Here is a 24897-nt window from a genome sequence, read left to right as displayed (position 1 = left end):
ATGCTGCCCCTGAGCTAATGAGACTCCAGAAAGAGCCAGGCTGGCAGGTTGTCCCAGCAGGGTGCTTTGCTCCCTGGATTTCTTAAGTTTGCAGTCAGCACTCATTACAGTACTGCTCTGTTCCCGTTAGTCCCGAGGACCAGGGACCTTCTTTGGAAGATCAGCAGAGAGAGAAGCTACCTTTTACATGTGAGGAGTGCAGTGCGCCCTTCTGATAGACGTGCTATTGATAGGCTTCAGGAAGTGAGATTTAAATGATTTATACTTGTCTGTCTATCGGTAACAGTTCATGCCAGACCTGCAAAGCAGGATGGTGTGTTGCCTTCCTCGATGCTTTTACTATAGGCAAAGGCAGCTCTTTTACTTAGAAATGTCTCCCTTGCCTGGGCACATGTGATACCAGTCAGGCTATAACAGCTGCAAAGGGAGGCCTGTAAAAATACAGCTTCCTAGCAGCAGTTTTCTCATAGTTGCTCCAGTGAAACACTTCCTTTTACTTATTATTTTCTTATCAACTCATTTCCTACAACTGGGGATAAATATAAAAAGGTGAAAAAATCCAGATGTACATGTTAAGAGAACTAGGGTAAGAGGTTTTAAACTTTTGAGTGAACTTTATTTATTTGTCCATAAAACCCCAATTAAGTCTAGAGGACTAAAATTGCCATGTTAGTTCTCTAGTCTTAAAAAACCAATCCAACCCTCACAAACAAATAAACCACAAAACAGAACCCATTCCTCTGATGCTTGTGAAAGAGGAAATAGAGATGGTGGAAAAAAAAAAAAAAAATCAGCCTTTTGGTGAAGAAAGACATTTTAGGGCTGTGTTTACACCCAGTATGGTGGTGAGGAAAACAGCAACTCTGCTGCAGTTCCTCTTTAATGTGTAGAATAACTAAGAACAAAATAACTTATTGTCTGAATAAAGCTGAGGCAAACAGCAGCAAAGAGCTGATGGAAATGCAATGCCAAATTTCTTACCTGGGGTGCTCAGCCGTGCTGGTGTCCTCAGTGGTGACTTGCATCAGAAGACAGGAATGGTCGCTGGTTTTGCTGGGATGCGTTTCCATGTTGCCCTTCGTGTCCCCTCGCTAAGGTCTGACTCTGCGGTGCTGAGGCATCAGGGCTCCCCACCAGGTCCCGCTCTGGCAGGAAGGGGAACGGTGATGTGGGAACTCGGTCAACCTTGAACTTGGCAGACCTTCAAAGGACCAAGGATGCATACGTGACACTGCCATGCATGGAGTGAGTGGGAGGACTCGGGCAGAGCTGAGCCCCCAAACGCTCTTTGCCGTGGGCGCAGCTGGTACCAGAGGTCTGTTCCCATCTCCTGTCTGTGTGCCCTTGCCTGCCTGGCAGGAGAGGTGCAGGCTTTGCTCCGTCATCCACTGATGAGCTGCAGTTGGCCTTTGGGATCCTTATTGCACTGCAGCAGGGGTGTGAGCCCTTCGGTGCCACGTCCCGTCCCTGTCCCGAGACCTCTCCTTTCTCCGTGGTATGAGGGACTGGGGTCTTACCTGATGGAAGAAGACAAGCTTGGGGGATCTGTTGGCTGCTCACTTGTGGGCTGACCACAACTGAGAGGTCACTGTGGGAGGGGCAGGATACAGCTTGTCTACATCACACCAATGTTTTTTGACTTGGTCCCTTGATCTACAAAACTGCTTTGTTTCTCCTCTGTAAAGCAGTGCTGCACTTCCTCTGCCTGTTTTCTGGCCCATCTTGCCAGGTTTAGGGGCTGTCCTCTCATGGTAGCAAGGGGCTAATGGGGGATGTTGTCATTTAACTGCACCTTGGGTGGTGGTATCTAACTGCGCCTGTCTTGGGCAGGTGTGCTGCAGACAGAAGGATTACTGGCAGTTTGTGAAGGACATTCGTTGGCTGAGTCCTGGCTCTGCTCATCACCTGGAGAAGGTGGGTTCTGGTGGGGTGGCCTTGTGTGCCCAGCGGGGAGGGAAGGGGGCAGCTGGGCTGCAAGCCTCACCAGTGGGATAGCAGCGCCTTGATGTTGGCCTGCTGTGGGTAAAGCAGCTCCACAGCTTGTGGAGGCTGAAGCAGCCCTGTGTTTGTGTATAAGCCATGTCCTGGGAACTCGGCGTGGCTTGGGCTGAGACAATCGGCTGCTTATTTCTCCCAGGCCAGCCTCCAGCTCGGCTCAGCCGGGTGCAGCGGGCATCACCAAGGGAACCGGCACAAGTGCTGCTTGTGTGTGTGCAGGGGTGATTCATGCGTCTGTGCAAATCTCTAAAGGTCTGGGTTGTCCCATTGCGGGGTTGTGGCTTCACCATGCATTTGGTTCTCCCGTTCCAGGCTTGTGCTGACCACTGGCACACGGGGATGCTCCTGGTCCTCGGCTGCCCCACGCTGACATCCATGGTCCCTGCCATGGATGGACGCAAGGGGTTGACCACTGGTGGCCCCTATGTCTCACCTGCTGCTGGGGGGATGTGGGGTGTGAATCCAGTCCAGCTCTTCAAGCTGCAGCAGCTCAGGCATTGCTGTAACCTTCCCCAGTTAATGTGTCAGCAAGAACATGACCGTCACCACTGGGATTGGGTTGGATTTGGGAGCGTGGGGTCCCTCCAGGTCAGGGGCGAGGCACACGGGTGGGAGAGCGTGCAAGAGAAATTCATAGTGCTGGTGGTTGTTGGAGGACTTCGGTTGCTGGCTGACCTTTGAAGCGTTGTTCCTGCCTGGTGCTTTTGCCTGCCTGGTGGCTGGGGAGCTGCTGGGACGCGTCCTCCTTCCTGCTGGTGGTGACTAGCTCTGGAAAGCTGCCGTTATCAGGGGGACCAAAGCCGTGCGATGGAACAACCCCTGCTTGCCTCTGCGTGCCTTAACCTGTGCCTGCCATCCCTTCCAGTTCATCAGCCTGCAGGAGAGCAGCCAGCCTGACCCGCAGGGCCCGGGGGACCAGGCCATCGCGCAGCTGTGGCTGCAGCACAGCCTGCAGTGCCACTGCCTGTCGGCGCAGCTGAGACCGCTCCTGGGGAACCGGCAGTACATCAGGAAATTCTATGCAGGTAAAGAGAAGTAAAGGGCCTTTTCCTTCTTATTAGGAAAATATCTAGCTGGTGGCATTTCCAAGCCATGTGGGAGTGAGGGGGGACAGCAGAAAAGGTGGTTTGCCTGTGAGCAACCAGCGCTGTGAAACTGTGTGGGTGAGAGGGACACCCCCAAGCAGCAGTTTTCTCTCCCCAGACACTGCCTTCCTGCTCAGTGACGCCCACGTCACGGCCATGCTGCAGTGCCTGGAGGCTGTTGAGCAGAACAACCCCAGGCTTCTGGCTCAGATCGATACCTCCATGGTGAGTTGAGATCCCGGCATTTACATCTGGCTCTCCCCAGACGCCAGCTGGCTGTGGCTGCTCGCGCGAGGTCTCATTCAAGGCACACGGAGCCCTTGGACAAGGGGCTGGACTTGGAAGTCGCAAAAGTTGCTTCAAGAGGGGAGGAGATGGGTGAACTGGTCCCTGTGCTGCCTGCACGAGCCTGGCAGGGGTCAGGGTAGGGAAGGTGGCTGTGTGGAGCCTGTAGTGGGGCACCTTGGTTCTGGCTGGCATTGAGGATTTGAGAATGAGGACCTGAGGACCGCTTCCTTGTAAGAGGCACCTCTCAATCCCTCTACAACAGTTGCAGGCTTCAGGGCCAGCAAGCAGAGCTGCCTGGTCATGAGGGACAGCCACCCTCTGAGGGGACAAGCAGCACCCCAGGACATCTGGGTGCCCACTCCTGCTGGTGACGCCAGTGACTCCCCGTGCAGCCCCGTGCCAGCTGCCCCCTCCCCAGAGGAGGGAACAGCAGCTGCTTTCTTTGCACAGAGCTCCCCAGAGGAAGGCAATTAATGAGGCTTCGTTAAATGGGGACTGTGTTCTTTCAGCTGGCCGGCACGTCACTGCCATCCCTGTGTGCGTCAGGTCCTTCTGCTGGGACAAGAGAGATGTGTGACCACGACGCTGAAGGACAGGAGGGCCGTCTGCCTAGGGAGCTGGGCTGCCTGGATCATTTCACTGAGAGCCTGGTAATTTCCTGATGGGATCCTGCTGCATAGCTGCTAACAAAGAGCTGCTTCCCTTCTGCGGGTGTTTGTCCCTTCCCATTCTCCTGCCCCCAGGGCTGCCTCATCCTTTGCTGACTGGTGACCAGGCACTCTCAGGTTGATTCCTTTCTGTGGCTGCTCCTTTGACATGGTGCCCTGTAAATGCTGATTTATTAATGATGCCACATCTCTTCAGCTTACCAGGAAGGGCGACGGTCCACCTCCGGTGACGAAGAGTCAGAGCCTGACTGCCCTCCCCGCATCCCCGTATGTCCCCACTGCAGGCTGCACGCAGCAGCGCTGCTTTGGGTCCTTCTCTAGCCTGCACCATCCAGCATCCTCTGGCCTCTCAGGTAACGAGGGTGGGCTGGGAAGCTCAGGATAGACCCAGAAAAGACTTTGCCATTTTTTCTGCTCTTTGATTCGTTGTGGTGGATGGGCGTGAGAAGATCTCTGCCCATGATGGGAGGGAGATCCCTGGCCTTTGCCCATGGTGCGTGGGCATGCTGGTGTGAAGCCACTAGCTTATTGCTGTAGGGTGGTATGCTTGTGCCAGGGTGTTTGACATCCTGCTCCTGCCTCTGCCCAGACAGGAGACCAGCGAGCTCCTCCGTCAGCTCCAGCACCAGCCAGCTCCAGGAGCGCTGCCCGTCCACCCGGTCCTCCTCCTTCAGTGAGGGCAGGTCCCCTCTGGAACAGCCTGGCTCTGTCACCCACTTCCACGTCCCCTCACCCAAAGACCCCTTCTCTCCGGCCAGCGAGATGAGCTCCAGCACCACCAGCCAGAGCGAGGACACTTGGACAGGGAGTCAGGATGATCCACAGAGCGATGTTAACGATGGGCCGGAGTACCTGGCCATTGGAAACTCGGGGCGCCGGGGCCGGGCATGCAGCAGTGCCAGCACCAACAGCACCAAGAGCAGTAGCTCCAAACTCTTCTCCTCCAGCAGTTCCCAGAAGCTGGACTCAGTGTCATCCCTGGGGGAGCAGGGGGCAAGCGGAGGTGGAAGCAGGGGCCTGAGCCTGTTGCGCCGGTCCAGCTTCTCAGAAGGACAGTCATTAGCTCCGCAGGGCATCCTCAAGAAGAGCCACGTGCGCTCGCACTCTGACACCAACGTGGCTTCAGGGAAATTGCACGGTAATGGGGCAGCTTTTCTGGGATGGCTTTGGGGTGTGGGAGTCCCTGGTACTGGGAGGCTGATGCTGGCCACCCTATTGTCTCCATGGATCAGGTTGGCGAGGGGAACAGTAGACGAGCGGTTAGGAAATTTAGTCTTTGCCCTTAGCTTTCCTGCTCTGCACTGGAGTGATGGGCTGACATCTTGCTTCTCAGAATGCCCTGGGCCGGTCTGTTATTAGTATTGGCAGCTTTTACCAAAAACTTAGAAAATGGCAGTGATGCTGTGGCATTAGGTGTCCTGCTCCCCCACTGGCCTTGCCCGGCTGGGGCATGGGGCCATGGCAGGGCACTGGGTTGGGGCTTGGGCTCGTCCTACTGGTAGGATGTCATCCTGCTGGTAACCTGCTGGGTCCCTCTGTGCTCTTGAGTGGGTGAATGCATGGCGGGGGGGGAGTGGGATGTGAGGGGACAACCAGTTTGTGGGAGTCTGCCTCACCGGTGCTGCCGTCATGGGAGAAATGGAGGTCCTTGCTGAGTAGTAACCAGTCTGTCTCTGTTTTCTCTCCCTTAACGCTGCCCTCCTTCTCCTCTGTCTGCCCAGGAGGCCTCAGGGATATCACCATTATAATAGAAGACCCAGTGGCAGGTTTGGGAGCCAGTATAACAGCCCTTCATTAGTGATCATTGCATCAAGTTCAGGATTTCCATCAACCCATTAGTGTCCATTTAGAAAACCAAAAAAATTCTTTCTTCCCTGTGTCCCAGCTGGTGCTTTGAAGCATGGTCAGGTTTATGCATGCAACCTGACTGAAGATCCCAGCTTGGGTTTTGGGGGCAGTGGACCAGACCCAGAAGGGCGCCCAGCTCCCCTGCATGGTGTTAGGGAGCACTGGCCACTGAATCCCTGAGCTGCATCCCCTGCCCTTCCCTCCACCCCACTGCCTCAGGAGCCAGGAGAGGTTTTGTCTCTCACCTAGCGAATAAGGGCTGGGAGCTAAGCAGTCATGGGCTTGAACATCTTATTTTTCCTTTGATTTAGTGGATCTGTGGCATAGGGAGGTTTGATGTTGGCTGAGTTCAGCAGTGTACCAGCCAGCTGTGCTTGTGTCCACAGCCAGGACTCCTGGGTGCTGTTCTGGGCTCAGGCCAGGTTTCTCCCCAGGCAGAGGTGCTGGGGTGCTGCCATCCCTTTGCCCCACATGCAGAAAGAGTCAGCAGCTCTAAAAAATGGGTTGTTTTCTTTTGCATCTGTTGAACAGTGGCACTGGGTTTGTCGAGCTCACATCTGGGTGCTGAGGGCTCTGTGGCTGGGAAGGCTCCTTCCTGGAGGTGGTGGGCATTCAGACAGACGTGTCCAGCCCTCTGTCTTGCTCCAGCAGATGTCAATCCCTGCCTTGCACTGCCTTGCTTTACCCTTCAGCAGCAGGCTCTGTTGTGCATGGCATCCCCCAGGCTGATGATCACAAGGTGGTTTCTGTGCTGGTGATCAGCAGGGTTGAGGTGGCTGCAGGATGCCCTGCCAGGCTGCAGCAGTTAGCTGTGAGAGCATCCCACCCTGATGGCTCCCAAGCCTCATTCTGGTGGCTGCTGCTTCATAGTCTTGGCAGGGAGATGCTGGTGTCGGTGGCCTCAGGAGCCTCCAGCCACCTCAGGGTTATGAACCCGAAGCTGGGAGCAAAGAGGAGTAGGAGGTTGAGAGGATGGGATTGCCCTTCTGTTGTGCTCGGGATGTCAGCCGGCGCTTGCCCCGTGTCCGCACCCGTATGCTCCTGCCCCGCTCCAGTCGGGGTGTTTTCAGTCTCCTTCGGCAGTCCTCCATCACCCAGCCGCTCCATCCGGGCGCTCCCCGGGCCGTGGCTCTCTGTAAGCACCAGCTGTTGTGCTCAGGCCAGCTCCTGGCAGTCCCCGCTGGCTCAGCCTGGCAGAGAGTTGCACCACAGTGTGTGGATTGGGCACAGCGCTGCCCACAGCCTGTGTGGGTCACCTTGAGCTCTGCAGCCCAGGCTCCTGGGTTGTGTGCGAGGAGCCCTGGCTTCTAGTTGAGCAAGAGCATGTCCTTCAGATGCCTCCGTCCACTGTTGTCCAGGCTGCTTTGCAGGGCTGGGAGCCCCACAGATCCCTTGGCTGCTCAAGTTTCTCCTTGTCTCCTGACTCTGCCCTGGGGGATAACACTTCCCTTGGGGATGCTCCAGCAGGAAGAAGGGGCTGGCAGAGGTGCTTGCTGGAGCCTGTTGTGTCCCCCAGCTCTGCTAGGGGGTAAAGAGAGGAAGGCTCAGGACTGGACTGCTCCATGGCTCTCATGAGCTTCTCTCTTTCTTTCCCTTTCTTCTCTCCTGTCTGCAATGCCCTTCTAGTTTTGTCCCCTGCTGGGCTTGCCCTCAGCCATGGCACAGAGCAGGAAGATGTCCCTCCTTGCTTCCCATCCATTTGTGCCTGCCTGTGTGATGCTGAGCCCCTTTCATTTCACCCTGTGGAACAGCTGGGCACCTCTGGGATACTGACTTGTGTCTGGTGTTATCTTCCCTTCCAGAGTCCCACGGTGATCCAGGTGGAGGGAGAGAGCCAGTCTCTGCTTCCACCCAGAGCAGTGAACTGAGCACACCCAGCTCCCTCTACATGGAGTACGGTGAGTACAGCCAGCCTCTGCGGGGACGCTTACTCCTGGTCAGGCTTCTCCATCAGCTGCAGTGGCCTCAGCTTCTGGCACCTCCCTGTGGGATGCTGGGTGGGCACTGACAGGGCTCGTTAGCATGGGGGTAGCAGCAGGTCCCTCCCTCATATGTTTGTCTCTTGCTTTTCTAGACTCTGGACAGTACCTGAGCTCGGGGGAAGGGATGTTCAGGAGACCCTCAGAAGGGCAGTCCCTCATCAGCTACCTCTCTGAGCAGGACTTTGGCAGCTGTGCCGACTTGGAGAAGGTGAGGGAGGCAGCAGCAGCCTGTGTGTGTTGGAGAGTGTATCTTACTGCAGGTTCAGTGATACTTCCCTCAGTGGGGAAGATAACCCTGTAGTATCTCCTACTATAGAGCTGCACACAGAACATCAAGGTTGAATTCCTCAATGGTGCCTGGCAGCCAGGATCTGCCCATCCAGCATATACACAGAAGCTTTGCAACATGTTAGGGCTCCTCAGGGACATATGCTGACTCCCCAGAGTGGATGTGTTGTACACCCTCTTTGTAGGATGCCCCTTGTGTTTTGTGAGTATTCTGGTGCACAAGAAGGCTTTAGTTTCTAGGTCCTCATAGAAGAGTCAGGTTTCGTGTGGTCAACAGGGATTAAGGTCTTTCTACCACCCTCCGTGAGTAGTAAGCTCTTTCCTGTCACAGGTGGGGAACAAGATTTTATCAAGTCTTCCTAGTTTCTCCATGGTACAGCCCTGAGTGCTTTTGCTCTTGCCTTGCAGGAGAATGCCCACTTCAGCATCTCAGAATCCCTGATCGCTGCCATTGAGCTGATGAAATGCAACATGATGAGCCGGCAGCTAGAGGAGGAGGAGGAAGACAGTGACAAGGAGATCCAGGAGCTTAAACAAAAGATTCGCATTCGGCGCCAGCAGATCCGCACTAGGCACCTGTTCCCTACCTGCCAGGAGTTGGGCTCAGACAGTGGGTGATGTGTTTTGGGCTCATCAGCTAGTGGGACATGGGTTTTCTGTCTGTTGCCTGTCCTTATAGCATCCTGCCTTCCTGCCCATTCGTGGGAAACAGTCATATTGCTACCAAGGTGCTGCAGAGATCTCTGAAACTCTGCTGCTATTGAAGACCATAATGGGACTGATACTGTACACTGATAATGCTTGCGTGCTGCTGGCGCTGTGTTACAGAATGTAATTTCATTTTGAACCCATAGTGTTTTCCATCCTTGACCTCCATCCCTCCCTGCCCTGGCCACACCTGGCTATCAACTTCTCCCTTAGCTGACAGTGACCCTTCGGACCACTTCCACTGATAGCCTGGCTGTGTTGCATTTCTCCCAGGTCTTGTGGCAACAGACAGTGGGTCCCAGTTCAGCTCCCATGGCTCCATGCGGCTCTCTGACTCCGGCTCTGCAGAGGATGTGGAAGAGTATGAGATCCGAGGTAGGAGGGAATGGATGTGTTGGCTCCTTGCATAGAGACAGACTTCTCCTTGGTGTAGTTGTGTTGAGGTCAGTCCTGCTGAAGAAGAGCATGTCCCTCTGGCCTTCAGGATGGCTTTTCCCAAACAAATGGCTGAATTCTGAGCATGAGCAGAGTGACCAGTTTCCCTCATGTGGTGCATGACTTTCCTTTGAAATCCTCTGTAACCCTCTAGCATTCAGTGCCTCTGGCTGGTTTCCATTTCATTGCCTGGTCCACATGGTGGCTGTCACAGCTAGAGAGAGGGGAGAGCTGCCATCCTGCTCTCCTCCTCCCCAGGCAGAAGGAGCCATAGCTCTGATCACTTTTCTCTTGGGTGGCAGTGGTGGGCGCTGGTCACATCCTGACCTGTAATACCTGTAGTCTCCATTCCTGGCAGCTTGGGTGGCTGAGCTTATCATCCACAGGAGACCTGTCTGGGTCCCTGGGTGTCCCTTTCCTTCAGAGCCTTGATCATCCTCCCAGGTGGATGACTTACTTCTCAGCAGTACCTCCATCTCACTGACTTTTAAAAGAAGATGGAACAGTCCCGTCTCCAGCTATAAACTTCTTGTCTCTTGACTGTTGATAGCAAAGCCCTCCTTTCAGTCCCTGAGGGCTAGATTTTGGGCTCAGTTTTGAAGCCCACAGAGGGGTGTGTGAATTTGGTTCTGGGCTTCTCTCGTGTGAGTGCTGATCTTGTATTATGCCCTTTCTCTTCGGCCTGGCCGGAGCACTGAAGTCAACTGTTTTGTCATCACCGTGTTATACAGATGGTAACGATGGATCTAACCTGATTCAAATGTCCAAGAACGGCCTCTCAGTGTCAATGGCTTCCTTGTTCTCAGGTAGTACCCCGCAGTGTTCCCCTGTGGCACGCGTGTGTGTGTGTGCAAGGTGTGTGTGTGTGCACGTGCACACTTCTCAGAAATCTGCCTGATTTAGGAACTGTGAACAGTATCATCCAGGTGTCAACAAGAAAAGCTGTGGCAGGATGATATGGCAGGATGGAGCAGAGAGGAGGCAGAGGAGCTCTGCCATGGGCTCAATCCCCCAGGGTGTTTTGCCATGCGCTATTTTGGATATACGAAACATGCCTGCTGTGGTGTAGATGTGCCTTGCCTGGGGTAGGACTTGGCAGGGCGATGGCACAGCTTTGTGGCTCTGTAGCTGCTGAAGGCTGAGCCTGGGCTGGATGAGAGCAGAGTCCTCTACAGTGTGGGACTAGGTCTCCATCCCAGGTGCCTTGGGGAGCATTATCCTGCTTCATTTGGCAGAGCTGGCATGCCATAGCTCTGATCCGAACCACGGCCAACCCTTCCCGTCCTGCTCAGACTTGACTTGGAGAAGAATCCTTCCAGAAAAAAGTCCTGGAGGGAGAAGTAGTGAAAGCAGACGAGGCACAGGCAGTTTGTTCACACTGGAGGCCCTGGTCACCAGGATCACATGCAGCCACGTCTTGCTTAGTGTTTTTATTGTTTACGGTACTACTAGATAATCCTTCTGGTCTGCTGGCCTCATTTAAATAACCTTCATGTGCTCGCTGTTTGCTTTAGCAAGGGAACAGCCTACGTGGGCTGCTGCTGATCTCTCCTGTCAAGTGTTCAGCACCAGCGTGTTGCTCCTGCCGGAGATGCTGGTGCTCAGAACTTCCCCATCTGCACTGCTGTGTCCTGTGTTTACAGCCCAGGGGTTTAATCCAGGGGGGCTCATCCTGGCCTGAAGCTGGCATACGGGGGCTGGGGTGACATCCCTGGGTTTGGGGACTGTTCACAAGCCTCCTGGGGACTATCCTACCTGGTGATAGCATTGGCAGGAGAGGCGTTTTGGGCAGCTAACTGGAGGCTTTTGGGGAGTGTCTGCAGTTAAGGTTGGGAAGTGACCAGCAGCAGGATTCCAGTGCTAGCCTCCGTGGGAGCCTAGGGTCAGATTTGGCTCCCTCTGCCATCCCTGAGATAATGCCAGTGCCTGAGCATGCTGGCTCTGCCACCCCATAACACTTGGCCCACACTGTGCAGCGTGTGCCCTGCTTTTTGCTCATGTTCATTGTAGTCTAGGACCATGCGGCACCTTGCTGTGCAGAGCTGAAGGCACCAGAGCATGGCAGGTATTTCTGGCCGGTGCCCTACATGGTCAGGAGGCTACATTTGCCTGAATTCCCTGTTTCTGCAGCTAGAAGTCCATTCACGTGATGTAGGTGTGCAGATTCCTTAGCATTAGGATGCTTTCCTGTGCCTGTTTCTAGCAATGGATGTCAAACAAGGAGGGTCAAGCATCCATGCTGAACTCCGCTAGTGTCAGTCTGTAAATTTAGGGGCCAGACTAGGACTTGCTCCCCTTGCTGCCAGGGCAGCCCCGCTCTTCCTAGGGGAGCTGATGGCTTGGGGGTAGCACTCTTTGCTCAGTCGGGCTGTGATTCCCTTGGCCTCAGTGTGCGGCTGGTGCCTGGCTGGGATCGGATGGGCTCTATGTGGGTCTGCTATAGCCGACCTGCTTGGGGTGGAGGAGCAGGCACTCTGAGCTGTCCCTCTAGCTGCGGCACTGGGCCACTGGATCGGGGGCGAGCTGCAAGCCTGTGTTTGGGGGTGGTGTGGTCACTGCAGACCCTGTTCCTAGAGCTCCCCAGAGGTACAAAACAGGAGACCTGTTGGGCTGAAGGTTGTGGCATTGGCTTCTTCTGTCCTGACCTGTAGTACTTCTCCCTTGCATGCCCTCCTTCCCTTTTTTGGGAGTCTGTCTGCAATGAAGCAGGGTTTCTGCCTGCTTCTGCCTGCCTTTTACTGCTGGAAGTCTCCTGTCGCAGGGTCCTTCCACTGTTGAGATGAATTCCCTGTCAGGGTTTAACCTGCTGGAGTGAAAGATGAGTGATGAAGGAACTGCTGGGTACTGCCTGGTACCCAAGGCTGGCACGGAGGAGGGATGCAGGGAGCAGGACCCCAGTGTCCTGCACCTTATCTTGGCCCTCTCCCTCCTCAGGAGATGGGTCTGTGGCCTCTGCAGAGGGCTGGAATGTGACTGCTGGCCCGCTCTCTGCATGAATGCTGATGTGTCTCTGGAGTGCTGGGCTTAGGCTGCCAGCCCCGGCTGTGCAGTCACTGACAAGCTGTGGCATGGCCACCATCTGATCTTACAGTTGCGGTCAAGTAGAGAGAAGGGCTCTGCATCATATTGCTAATCCCCTGCAGCATCTGTACTGCGTGTAGAGAGCTACTAAACCTTCTTGCTAACCTTGCTGTCCTGCCCTCCTAGCTCCTGTGTGCGTACTGTTCAGGTCATGTCACTGCTAGGACTTGGTGTGTAGCCTGTACCAGCAGCCAATTGTCTCCCCCAAACCCCAGGCTCACTGTTTTCACAGCATCCCACCATCTCCTTCCCTTGTAACTCTGACAGGCGACTGATTACACTGCACTTCTAGCTGCTCAGTGCCACTGGTAGAAGTTGGTGCTGTAGTTCACATGCTTTTGAACAGTTTGATGAGTTTTACAGTGAAGCTGTGGTTTGAAATGAGTGTATCCCCCTGCCTTGCCCCATCTATTTCACCTTGTCTGTTTGTGATTCAGATGCAGACATCAAGAGGAACCCAGACTCCAGCAGGAAGTCCTTTCTGTCCTCGGAGTCCATGTACGTCTTCAACTCGTGGCGAGCCATCTTGGTACCAGGTTCCCCTTCCTGTCCTACTGTGCTCTTCCACGTGCATCAGATGCTATTTTGCACTGGAGTGGACATCCCTCCCTCCATCCCTTTACTTAGCAATGGGGCACTGGGTCCTAGTCTTAAATTTGCTAAGCAGCACCTGGGATGATCAGGATATTCATGTGAGGTAGATATGATATGGACTGGCGTCTGGAGAGATGCCCGTACCTCCTAGTAGCTAAGATGCTGGGGAGAGAGGACCTTGGCACAACCTGGAGCATCTGGACTCACTGCTGGGTCTGAGCCTCCCCTGCCTCCCCCCTCTCAGCTGGGACGGCCTGTTAGGCTACATGGTGCTGCCACCTGTGCTGTGACCCAGAGGTGGAACTGCTGGCACACAGTGACGCTCACAAACTCTCTGCACAGTGCAGCAGCAGCTTAAACATGAAGTGCTCAGTCCTTTCCCAGTACTGCCCTGGGGTGGAGAGGTGGGGGCTGTGGGGAGGTGAATCACAACCTGTTTTAAGCACAGCTGCTGTGTTAATGCTCTGAAAGCAAAATCCCTTTGGGATGCAGGGTCACCTCTGCTCATTGGGTGAGGTACAAAGCTGTGTCCATGCTTGGCAGCTTCTTGGGTAGGTTCATACTGGGAGAGCAGTTTCTTCTGGCTCGTACAGACACTGGCTCTTACTTTGCAGCTTCCCCTGCAAACAGGCACAGGCTTTGTTAAGTAAGATATGTTTTGCTTGCCTTTGTAAACAGTTGTTGTTGTGCCATTAGCTAGCTTTGCTTGGGGGAAGCTGCAAAGACAGAAATCAATCACATGTATGGATTTTAAGCCTGTGTAGCAGTGCAGAAATAAGGTACCAGTGTTGAAGGGAACATCTTTGGTTTGAGCTGGGACCGGCATCGGGGGTTGTGTGGAGGGCACAGCTGTGAGACCTGGTACTAACGATTCCGTTCACTGTCTAGATCCCACTCCTTCCTCAATTCCAACTCAGCAGAGGCCGTGGCCATGGGCTTGCTGAAGCAGTTTGAGGGCATGCAGCTCCCGGCCGCCTCTGAATTGGAGTGGCTGGTCCCTGAGCACGACGCCCCACAGAAGGTAGGGGTGTGAGTCCCTGGTCACCGATTGCATTTGATCTTCCCTGAACCCCTGGCTTCAGCCCACTGCCGAGGGCCTTTGCTAGACCCAGTAATCCCTCTGTGGAGCTGGAGGAGGGGTTTTGTCCGGGCTCTGGAGATGGGTGCAGCCGAGTAGGGCTCTGCCACTGCAGCCTCCTACAGCAGAGTGCCCGAATCCCTGGGGACATCCCTTCTCCAGCCCCCATTCAGCTGGAGCAGCAGCTCGGTGCCTGACAGTTTTCCAGAGGGCTGCAGCTGCAGGTTTCTGGCAAGCCAGCCAGGTGCATTGCCTTTATAGTACCAGACAGGGATCTGACCCTCTTGCCTGCCTCTCCCAGCTCCTGCCCATCCCTGACTCTCTGCCCATCTCTCCCGACGATGGAGAACATGCCGACATCTACAAGCTGAGGATTCGAGTGCGTGGAAACCTGGAGTGGGCCCCACCGCGACCACAGATCATCTTCAATGTTCACCCAGCCCCAACGTAAGGACCCGTGCAGCCGAGGGCTCTCTGGGGACCTGCCCTTTCCAATGCTTTTCCATCAACACCAAGGTTGATTATCCTCTCCTTCCCGCTTGACCGCTGGGGCTTCTGTGCTCTGAGCCTGGTAAATCCCACGGTGGTCACCACCAGCAGCTGGTGCTGTGAGATGGAGCCAGTGCCTGCAGTCAGTGCCTTTGGTGTGCACCAGGGCACAACAGGGCTTTTCCCCTTGGATTTGTTGTCCGCACTTGAGTGGCAAAGCATGTGGCCCTCTCTGCCATCCAGACCTGTGCCAGTGCCTGTCCTCTGGGTGCCAGGTGCCATCAGGGCTGGATTCACGCATGTTGTCTTCTGTCTCTGGGCAGGAGAAAGGTGGCTGTGGCCAAGCAGAATTACCGGTGTGCAGGCTGTGGCATCCGGACCGATCCTGGTGAGTCCTGGGTCCGTGACCCATAGCTAGAGAGTGGGGAAGAACCTGTGAACAAGTGGGAAGACGCAGAGTGGGTGGGCAGTGGCAAAGCTCAGTACAAGGTCAACTGGGGAAGTGGTACACTGCCTTTGCCAGCTCTGCCTGCACATTGGTGTGCACCACCCCCAGGGGAGCCTCTTTCTCCGGAAGGTTACGGGGCTGGTGGAGGCAAAGAGCAGCCAGCCTGTCCTTTGGAGGGCATTTCAGATGTAGGCTCTTTGCCTACATGAGGGCAAGGTCATCTGTTGGGGTCCTAAAGCTCCCAGCAGGTTCTGCTGTGGGTACAGCTGCAGAGCTCTTTGACCAGCCCTCTTTCCTGAATGTATAGGTAGATGTGGCTGCATGAGACTGGACTGTGGTCCCAAATGCTTTTGCTGTTGGCAGGGGTGCTTGCAGAGCCCGGTGTTGAGTGCTCTGGGGCTGGAGGAAGTACCAGCAAGGCAGAGTGCCTTGCTTGTTGGAAATGCTGAGCAACGCTGGGAGTCTAGTATGTGGTTGGGCAGAGCCCGTGTCTCGGCTGACCTCCCTGTCTGCCTGGGTTTGGCCAGATTACATCAAGCGGCTGCGGTACTGTGAGTACCTGGGGAAGTATTTCTGCCAGTGCTGCCACGAGAATGCCCAGATGGTCATCCCCAGCCGCATCCTGCGCAAGTGGGACTTCAGCAAGTACTATGTGAGCAACTTCTCCAAAGACCTGCTGAGCAAGATCTGGAGTGACCCACTCTTCAATGTGCAGGATATCAATCCTGCCCTGTACCGGAAAGTAAAGTCTCTCAACCAAGTGTGGGTAAGACCCTTTCCACGCCTTCCTGAGTGGGGTTTGGGTGAGGCGAGTGGCTGCCAATTGTAAACCATGTTCCAGGGAAGCTGGGGAGAAGCAGATATTTCAGTTTTTGAGGATTAAAACCTCAGCACTGTGGGTTTCCATTCACCTCTTGTTTATCCAGTAATGTAAGAATTTCAAAAGAAATTTCTGCCTGGTGTCCAGCTGGGCTTCAGTTTGTCTCCTGCAGCATATGACAGTGGTTGTGCTCACTTTGCCCTGTGTGGTGTAAACACTTTGGTAAGCAGGGGAGCAGCAGCTGAGGAGCAGCGGTCATTTCACCAGTGTAGGAAACGGAGCAGACCTGCTTGGCCAAGGACCATGCTCTGTTTACTGATTCTTGTGTCTGCTTCCTCTCCAGCTGCTGCGAATCCAGCTTTTCCACATGAAGAACATGTTTAAGACATGCCGGCTAGCTAAAGAGTAAGTCCTGGGCTGTGAGATGAAGCTGGTTTGCTGTCCTGGATCTGTCCCATGGCAATTTGCACTGGGCATCTGTGCAGCCTGTGCAATGAGCTGGGGAGAGGGGAGGGCATGGGCAGAAAAGGCAGAAGCAGTGGAGAGAGGGAGCTTAGTGGAGCTGCTTTGCTCTGAGCTCTGTTTTTTCTGGCCTTGCAGCCTCCTGGACTCCTTTGATGCGGTGCCTGGCCACTTAACGGAGGATTTGCACCTCTACTCGCTGAGCGACCTCAGTGCCACAAAGAAAGGGGACCTGGTGCCTCGCCTGACAGAGCTCCTGAAGGCAGGCAGCCTGCATGTTGAGAAGTGCATGGTAAGGCCTCCTTGTCTGCCTCCTGCACAGCTCCGCACCCTCCGGAGCACCCTTGGGAGCAGACTTTGCTGCAAAGATAACTGATGGGGAGGACTTTGACGTGCAGGGCAGCCACCAAATTAACTAATTCAATGCTAACTGCTCCTGCCTGCTCCACAGAGCTCTGACCCAGCATGGGGATATTTGTTACCCCGTTTTGGCTCTTCCCCACCCCTGACATGTTGATTCTGCCTTGCTGTGCTCCATGCTGGGGAAGGGCTGTCCCACATGGTTAGAGCAGGGCACCATGTCCTGCTGTCCTGCTCCACTTTACCTCCTGCCCTGCTTGCCAGGGAGATGAGAAGTATTTAGCTGCTTTTTCCTCACCTTTTCTCCTTCCAGCTGTGCCAAGCCAAAGGCTTCATCTGTGAGTTCTGCCAGAATGAGGGTGACATCATCTTCCCCTTTGAGCTCAACAAGTGCAGGATATGTGAAGGTGAGATGCTGGGGAGAAACAGGGAGGGGACAGACCCTGGGGTCACCAAGGTCTGCCTCCAGTTTGAGTGGCATTTGTGCTAGCAGGAGGTACAGACCCAGAGCCAGGCAGACCAGAGTGCCTCTGTGCATGGACTGTGTCTCTGCACCACGTTATCACAGCAGCATATCAGCATTGTAACAGTGTTTGGCCAGAGCTGCTGGAGTGGTGGAGTGTGTAGGTCTCTTCCTGACCATGCTGTGTGCTGCCTGCCCCAGTGGCAAGCAGGCAGTTGGGTTGTGACTGCAGCGAGCGGGTGTCTGGGAGCCCTGGCTTCCCTTCTGCTGTGGTTACGGAACAGGCTGCAGCCTGCATGCAGCTCCCCTGCCCCTGCTTCGATGGCTGGAGCTGGCCTTGTAGAGCAGAGAGAGCCTGAAGACTTTGTCTTTGTGCTCTTCCTGCCTGCCAAGAAATCCCTGGGCCCCTTCAGGAGTCATCCTTGTTAATGTCCAGTACTAACAGCCAAGCAGAGCTTGTCCCTGCAGCTTGGGACCAACCTCTGAACTGGCTTGAAATGGCTCCTGACAACATGCAAGCCTTGGTTTGGCAGGCACAGTGCCAGAGCAATCTTGGGGCAGTCACTGTTTCCTTGGAGAATCAGGAAAGTTTGGGGAGGGGCCTTGTGCAGAGCAGTAAACCTCTCCCCTGTGCTCCCAAAGGCTTTGCAAGCCAGTGCCGGGACCAGCATGACTTCTTGCTGCTTCCAGAACGGTGCTGGACCTCCACTTCTGGTGCTTGTTCTGCCACAGCTTTGGTTTGAAATGTCCTCCTGGACAAGCCTGGAGCATCCCTCCCCGGGTTGCGGAGCATCAGGCAGTCTGTGTCAGCCTCTGCCAGCTCTCACCCATGCTCTCTCCCGCAGAGTGCAAAGCCTGCTACCACAAATCCTGCTTCAAGTCCACCCGCTGTCCCCGCTGTGAGCGGCTTCAAGCCCGGAGAGAGCTGCTGGCCAGGCAGAGCATGGAGTCCTATGTCTCGGACTATGAAGACGAGCTGGAGCAGCCGGAGGCGGTGGCAGCCACATGAGCATGTTGCAGCGGAGGAGCAGATCATGGGTTTATTTATGTGCGTGGCCTTCGTCACCAGAGACTGAGCCACATGGACTGGAGATGAGGAGGACTGTCAGGAGGCTTGGAGCGCTGTCTTGAAGGGATCTGTTTTCCCCTGTGCGGTAGTGCTGGGCTGGGGAAGGGGTATCTTCCATTGTCCAGGTCTGCTCCAGGTACTGCTCACACTCCCCGATGCCTTTGCCTGGGGAAAGGTGGCTGCTCCTGCTTGTCCTGCAGGCAGAACAGGGGCCTTTTCTGAGCAGTTGTTCATGCTGGACCAGGCAGGGCTCTGCTGCCAGTCCCTGTGCCCTGTCCCCTGGCAGGGTCCCCCAGGAGGTCAGCATTTTCTGCTCATCAGCTGTATACTAGGAAGCTCTGGCCATGTCTACTCCTTGGAGGGGGGAATCGGCTCTCTGAGTCCTCCAGTCCCCTGTCCTGCTGCTGTGGGTTGTGTGCATGGAGGGAGGGTAGGGGTTTGGGGTTGGTTGTATATTTAACAGCTCCCTTTCTCAAATCTGGCTTGGGACACTGGCAGAGAGCATTTGCTCCAGAATCAGAGCAGAGGAGGTGGCAATGGTGAAAATGCCAGATTTCTGCCTCACCTCTCCGTGCCATCTGTGCTGAGCTGCTTTCCCTGCCTTCTGCCCGCAGCCTGTGCTGCAGAGGGGCATTGCCCCCGGAGCAGCCGCACAAGGGGACCAGTGCTGCTGGGCTTTCAGCGGAGGCAGATCCCCATGGCTGGAGGGTGCAGTAAGTGAAGCTTCCCACCCTGCTTCCTCCTCTTGCTGCTGGTCTCTCCTCCTGGGGGGACGTGTCCTCCTCTAAGGGCGACATGGGACATCACTGGTGGCACCAGGACTTGCCTTGCATGCAGCTGCCTCCTGCCCGAGACCTGTCAGGATGTGGGTGAAGGCTCAGCCCTCCGACTGCATCCCCCGAGCCTCTGTCTCGGTTTGTTCTTTTAGGTTGGGTTTTTGTTTTTTAATCTGCTGGATTTGGTTTTATTTTTTTTAATGCAGTTGTTTGTATTTTTAACTGTGTGTTCCCCCCCAAAGGAGGTGCTGCTTGAAATGCCTCTTTAGGGGATGTGCGATCTGTTTAGGACTCACTGGTATAAAACCTCCAGGGCTGTCCTGCTCCTGGTTGCTCACCCCTGGATGGGGCTGGCGTTTGCCAGGTGTCCCCTCTCCCAGCAGATCTCCTGGTCCCCTTGGGAGAGGGGTCCCTGAGCCAGGCAAAGCCTCGAGGCTTCCCGTCTGCGGTGCAGCGGGGTGGCCAGGCAACCTGCATGCAATGGGGGTGCACGGGGGAGAGGGGTTTGGCACTAAGGTGCTGCAAAGGGTTGGTCCCTCACCGATGCAGAGCTGCCTGCCACGACCGATGGCTCCACAGGGTTGCACCCGGTGGTACAAGGTGAGCTCTGTGCTCTAGGGCTACCAGTTGGTCGAGGAGGTGCCTCTGCATTGCAGGAGGATGCTTTAGCCCATGGCACAGGTGAGTGTCCAGCACCACCTTAGCATGTGTGGGATGTGGGGTGGCAGTGGGGTGTTTGGAAGGACAGTGTGGCCTGTGTACGTGTGAGAAGGCTGTTGAGGGACTGGGGAGCAATACACTGGCAGAAGGCATCTAGGGGCAATGGCTTTTGCAGCGCGTGCCCTGGCTTGAGGCTGGGACATGACCCGTTGTGGGCTGTCGCTGCAGGGGTGGCAGGGTTGGGGGGGTTTGAGAGAGGCTGGGACCAGGAGAGGTGGCCTCAGGGCTTGGTCAGGGAAGGTGGCTGCAAGCCTCACTGCTGGGGGCCTGGCTGCTGCATGGCAGTATCCCTCCCCTGCTCTGCAGCATCCTGACAAAGCCAGGTCTAGCCTGGGGAAGGGGGTTCAGCTCCCCACTCACTCCCCTGGGGTTTTTGCCTCCTGTCTTACTTCTGCTTGTTTTCTGTAGGGGATCAGCTTCTCTCCCACTTGCTCTCTGTCTCTGCAAGCCGTGGGGCTGCCAGATGCTGGTCCGCCTTGGTCTTGCCTGTCCCCAAGCCCAAGCTGAGCCCTCCTGCTGCTGCCCAGAGCTGGCACCCCCTTCCCTGGAGCTGCCTCAGCAGCACACCTCCATCCACCCTGTTTTGTTTGAAGCACTTTAATGTCATGGGACAGCAGCTGAGAGGCTGCCTGTGTCCCCTTCTAGAAGCACTGAGTACATTTAGAGAAGAGGGAAGGGATTTTGGCTTATTTGTGGTTTCCACCCTCCGCCATGGACTTTGTCTGGAAGCAGCAAGACTTGCAAACCCAGCAAGAGGTCTCCAGGGCAGGGTTGTGGCCAACACTGACACTGCTGCCCAGCACTGACCGCTAAGAGTAACACTGGAACTGGGCAAGGCAGTGGGCTCTTTGTAAGGGAGAGCGAGGGGCTGCCCCGGCCACCAAACTGGAGCCCTCCCCATGGGACTATTGCACAGCAATGAAAATGCCGTCCCTAATAAACTAAGTTAATAAGGGGCCTGGTTGTCTTGTGGCATTGTTTCAGGTGGGGTAACGGTGTGTATCCCCCCCCCTTGGGGTCAGTGCTGCAGTGCCTGTTGGCCCTTGGGGCAGGGAGGGGGGGAGATAGTGGGGGGACAACTTATGCAACTGGTGATGCATCACCAGCTGTCACTGGGAGGGGGTTATTGTCACCACCCCTTGACTAATCTCTTTGGTTTGTGGCCTCCCCCTGCAAACTGCCGAGAGGACTCAGGGCAGGAGGTACAAGCCACTGAGAAAGGGGCTGTCTAATGCCTGTCCCCTTCCTGAGCCTGCCTTTGCTGCTGGGAGAAGGGCCCGGGGCATGGCCTTGGCTGCCCCATCACTGCTTGCATCCCGGTCCCACACAGCCCAGTTCTCCCCTTGCAGCAGTGTCATGCATCGCCCCATAAACACCACAGACACAGGCGATAAACTGTAAACTTTAAAACAACTGTTGAAGGATGCATGTGCAAGCCCAGCACAGCGCTGGCTCCGCGCGGAGCGAAGCAGGGCTTCCCTGCAGGCAGCATGGCATGAGGAGCCAGTTTCTGGGGGCTTTTCCCCAGAAAAGCCCTGCTCAGCCTAACTCTAAGCTGAGGTTAGCAGCAGCAACAGCAACTTGCGCTTACTCCTGAGCACAGTGGTTGTAAAAAAGGTTTCTGGCAGGCACGGGCATGCTGAGGATGGGCTTTTGTAGCTGCCAGCAAACGCGTGGCAGCAGGAGGGCCCTGCACAGCCCCGTGGGGCTCCAGCAGCTGCCCCAGCACAGCAGCTCGAGCAGGGGGTGATGGCAGCGAAGAGACCTGCAAAACCCTGGGGCTTGCGGCTGTTCCAGTGAGTTCTCCAACAGCACCTGGGCGATCCCTGGCCAGGGTGTAAGGTGCAAGCTGGCACCTTGGCAAAGGCATGTCTGCCCCCAGCATAGAGGGCCACAAGCAATCTCAAGGCGTGCTGTGCCCGTCACTGGGAGAGCGTGCGGGGGGCGTAGCGACGCTCGAACTGGCCCACGTCGAACTTGCGCTTGCAGCCGGCGTAGTTCATGTAGCGGATCTTCCCGAAGATGGCCCGCTCTGCCCAGCCCTGGTCGTGTATGCCGCATATAGACCAAAGGCAGCCTGCTGGGCAAAGGGGATGGAGCGTCAGCTCTCCCCCTTGCTCAGAGGCAGCTGGAGAGCCAGTGGGATGTGGGTGCAAAGCAGGATGGGCTGGATTGTCTGCAGAGAGCCGCCCCCACCCACAGTGGCCTTGGCCATCAGAGATAAGGCCCCCTGCTCCGTGCCCCCCTCCTGCAGCTTGCCTACGTATCCGTTGGGATCCCTCCCGTCCAGCTCGTAACGGTCGTTGAGGTAGATGGCAAACTGCAGGGCCTCCTCAGGGGAGTGGGTCCACTCCAGGATCTTCTTGGCCCAGTACATCCGCAGGAAGCCGTGCATCTTGCCCTCCCGGACCATTTGGAGCTGGAGGGAAAGGGACAGCCGCAGGGGTCAGTCCGTACCAGCTCACCTCTGCCCCTCGGGAAAAGGCTCAGCATTTTGCGGTGGAGATGCGGGACACTACCTGGGCAGCATTCCAGAGCGGGTCATGTGTGGTCCCCTGCTCCAGCTCCTGCAGCTTGTAGAGAAAAGGCCTCTTGTCTTTGGCGTGGAGCTTCAGGGTGGTTTGTGCCCAGTCGTAAGCACCTGTGAGGAAGAGAGATGAGGGGCAACACTGAGCAACCTGCTCCTGCAGGGCCCTGAGGAAGGGATGGGGAATTGGGCTACTGAGGGCACTGTGCCCTGGAGGCACCAGCCTTGAAGAGGGCATCCACCAGCTCCTGTCCTACCTCCAGAAGGTACCAAATGATGGCACATTAGTGCCCCCACAGCCCCTCTCCTAGCAGAAATGGGATTGCCAAATTGGGGTGACCAATTGGGTGCCAGCCTGGCCCCCAGCGTTGCCCACCCAACCTGGGATGCTACCTTGCACGCTGTCATAGTTCTCATTGTAGTAGCAAAAGTTTTCAGCCAGCTCCCGCCGTACCACGGCCTCCTCCACAAATGCGTCCACCGACTCCTTGTACTTGCCCCGGTGCTTCTGTACCTCCAGGATGGCTCGCTGGGTGGAAACTTGGCCTGGGGACATGGGGAGGGAGCAAGTCAGGCTGCCGGTCCAAGCCACCGTGCTCGGTCCTGCTGCAGAGTGGGAAGCCTGGGACGCTCACCAAAGTGGAACCACGGGGAGAGGTTGCTGAGCGCTGCCTTGTTGGGGTCGTTCCGGTGGGACCCAAAGGATTTCAGCCGCTCTGCAATGAAGGACTGCAGCATAGCCAGCCCCGCAGCCGTGCCGGGGGTCGCCCATTCCACCTCCTTCACGGTGCGGTCCACCTGCAAGCTGGAATAACAGGCCTCCCAAGCAATGGGCTGGGTGGCGACCAAGCAGTGTGAGTGCATTTGCAGATGCTCTTCAGCCAGATGCCCCGAGTGTTATGTCCCCTGGATGTCCCCAGCCGGCAAGTCCCCAGCTTGTGCCAGCCTCCTCCTCTTAACCAGCAGGGACGTGGGAACTGAATGAAAGAGGTGGGAACCTCCCTTCCCCAGGGCATCCCCATCTCCACACCACCTGCGTGTGACCTCAGACAGGTCACTGTCCCCATCCCCTGCCTTTCTCCCCCAGGATCACAAAGCAGCTCTGAAACTCTCTGGGACTGGTTGCGAGTGGCTGTGGAGGTGTCTCCTGCTGGTACCTCTGCCGGGCAGGAGGGGGGATATGGGTGACAAATGACAGGGGGGAACTCGGTGAGGAACTCGGGGAGCTGAGCATGGATCTTGCCCCGGATGGTCCTGGCGCTGTACTCCTGCTTGGGGGAGGCAACCCAGCAGGGCACGATGTTGTGGGCATCAACCTGGGAAGCAAAGCAATGGAGAAGGGTGTGAGCAGAAGCAAACGGTCCCGATGACATGACACACACGCTCTCTGCTCAGGTCACTCCAGTGCACCTCTGCAGGCACGAAACGCAGGAGACAAGTTTCTCCCACATCTCACCAGCCAGAGTCTTCCCCTCCCAGAGCGCGGGCACCCACCTGCGCAAACGGCACGTCTTCTGGCAACCACTCCCTGACGTCCTCCACCCACTGCCGGGGGAGGCGGAGGGGGCAGAAGTCTGTCACCAGCCCGCCCACTCCATGCTCCACCACGAATGTGGGCAGCACGTCCTTGGGGTAGCCCAGCAGCAAGTGGAAGGGGATGTTCAGCTCTCCGCACTCCTGCAGCGAGGGGTAAAGGCTACAGGATGGTTCATGGCTCTGCAGACCCCATCCCACCACCATCTGCTGAAGGGATGGATCTGCCTCCCCCCTTCCCCACGAGCCGTGTCCCACCCAACGTGGGCATCCCCACAGCGGCCGTACCTCAGCCACCTCCTGCAAGCCCCTCAGCATGAAACCATAGTGGCGGATAGTGGCATCCAGGAATTTGGGCACCAGGCAGAAGCAGATGTGCAGAGGCAGCTCCTGTTTGAGTGCCAGGCGCTGGGCGTAGAGGAAAGCCCAGTTATCTGGGGAGAAAGCGCACAGGGCAGTGTTGGGGGGACGCTTTGCTGAGGGAATGGAGATGGGGTTTCGCAAGAGGAATCCCCCCAGTTCCCCCCGCAGAGGGGGCACCAGCTCCAAGGCCTACCGTGGGAAGGGACCAAGGCTTTTGCCACCCATGGGAGCTCCGCTTCCCGGCCCCCTCTGCCAGCTGGTTCGCACCTTGCACCCGCTGGTCCCGGGACATCCAGTAAAGGATGCACCGAGCATCAGCCTTCAGGTCCGAGCCCTGCGAGACGAGGCGAACCCGCTTTTTGTTGTACTTGAACTCTCGCACGGACGGGGCCGCCCTCCGCCGGGCCTCCTGCACCGCCTCCTCCTCTTCCTCCTTCCTCCTCCGAGACACGCGTGGCAGCTCCCTCACCTCGGCCTTTCGCTTCCCTTGCCCCCGCCGCATCCTTAGGACTGCCCGGGCCAGCGCCCGGAGCAGCGTGGTTGCTCTTGGCCGCTGCGAGAGGAAACGGAACCGTACCGAGCTGCCGGTACCCTGCCCATCCTGGTCCCCGGTCCGCCCCCAAAGCCCGGGAGATGCCGGTCCCCGGTCCCCGGTCCCGGTCCCCGGTCCCCGGTCCCCGGTCCCCGGTCGCGGTCCCTACCTGGCAGCCACGCGGGCCTCCGGGTGTTACACAAGTCGGAGGCGTGGTTTAAGGGGCGTGGTTTCTGGAGAAGGGGCGTGGCGCCAGCACCTGGGACCGCCCCTCCTCTACAC

At 56.4% G+C, this 24897-nt stretch overlaps 2 protein-coding genes across 8 annotated transcripts in view; one reads left to right on the top strand and one right to left on the bottom strand.

Moving 5' to 3' along the window:
* The window catches only part of RUBCN (rubicon autophagy regulator), a 28204-nt gene extending 7587 nt beyond the window's left edge, over positions 1-20617 (top strand). For 3 of the 6 annotated variants that reach the window (XM_069792461.1, XM_069792466.1, XM_069792467.1), the window contains 21 exons: positions 1831-1914; positions 2864-3023; positions 3202-3308; positions 3881-4021; positions 4236-4392; positions 4629-5177; positions 5761-5805; positions 7690-7785; positions 7962-8077; positions 8566-8767; positions 9139-9240; positions 10032-10106; positions 12819-12879; positions 13864-13996; positions 14355-14500; positions 14866-14930; positions 15518-15756; positions 16154-16215; positions 16411-16564; positions 16946-17039; positions 17941-20617. In XM_069792461.1, the coding sequence (XP_069648562.1) occupies positions 1831-1914; positions 2864-3023; positions 3202-3308; positions 3881-4021; positions 4236-4392; positions 4629-5177; positions 5761-5805; positions 7690-7785; positions 7962-8077; positions 8566-8767; positions 9139-9240; positions 10032-10106; positions 12819-12879; positions 13864-13996; positions 14355-14500; positions 14866-14930; positions 15518-15756; positions 16154-16215; positions 16411-16564; positions 16946-17039; positions 17941-18104 (2952 nt within the window). In that variant the 3' untranslated portion in view covers positions 18105-20617. The remainder of the gene's footprint in view (positions 1-1830; positions 1915-2863; positions 3024-3201; positions 3309-3880; positions 4022-4235; positions 4393-4628; positions 5178-5760; positions 5806-7689; positions 7786-7961; positions 8078-8565; positions 8768-9138; positions 9241-10031; positions 10107-12818; positions 12880-13863; positions 13997-14354; positions 14501-14865; positions 14931-15517; positions 15757-16153; positions 16216-16410; positions 16565-16945; positions 17040-17940) is intronic. The other 3 variants (XM_069792462.1, XM_069792463.1, XM_069792464.1) reach the window with 3 other exon arrangements.
* A 434-nt stretch (positions 20618-21051) lies between these two features.
* LOC104319022 (deoxyribodipyrimidine photo-lyase) lies at positions 21052-24839 on the bottom strand. 2 transcript variants are annotated; one of them, XM_069792471.1, is made up of 10 exons: positions 24785-24839; positions 24351-24636; positions 24009-24154; positions 23682-23864; positions 23345-23503; positions 22823-23021; positions 22581-22733; positions 22180-22301; positions 21920-22079; positions 21052-21737 (listed from the first exon to the last, which is right to left on the bottom strand). In XM_069792471.1, exons 2-10 carry the CDS (start codon positions 24583-24585, stop codon positions 21583-21585), a joined length of 1512 nt encoding a protein of 503 aa, XP_069648572.1. In that variant the 5' UTR covers positions 24586-24636; positions 24785-24839; the 3' UTR covers positions 21052-21582. The 2 variants fall into 2 exon arrangements, with proteins under 2 accessions (XP_069648572.1, XP_069648571.1); XM_069792470.1 differs by lacking the exon at positions 24785-24839 and having other exon boundaries at positions 24351-24710.
* Positions 24840-24897: the final 58 nt, after the last annotated feature.

This window comes from Haliaeetus albicilla, chromosome 9, assembly GCF_947461875.1.
Source record: "Haliaeetus albicilla chromosome 9, bHalAlb1.1, whole genome shotgun sequence".
NCBI classification, from domain to species: Eukaryota; Metazoa; Chordata; class Aves; order Accipitriformes; family Accipitridae; genus Haliaeetus; species Haliaeetus albicilla.
The sequence above is the reverse complement of the archived record's forward strand: the minus strand, read 5'-3'. Positions and strand labels throughout refer to the sequence as shown.

Bases quoted from the DNA above. Each gene is read 5' to 3' on its own strand.
- LOC104319022 (XM_069792471.1), bottom strand. From the start codon at position 24,585: ATGCGGCGGGGGCAAGGGAAGCGAAAGGCCGAGGTGAGGGAGCTGCCA. The intron at 22,080-22,179 runs GTAGTGTCCCGC...CTTTCCCTCCAG, and splicing joins CGCTCTGGAATGCTGCCCAG to CTCCAAATGGTCCGGGAGGG. The intron at 21,738-21,919 runs GCAAGCTGCAGG...TTTGCCCAGCAG, and splicing joins GGATCCCAACGGATACGTAG to GCTGCCTTTGGTCTATATGC.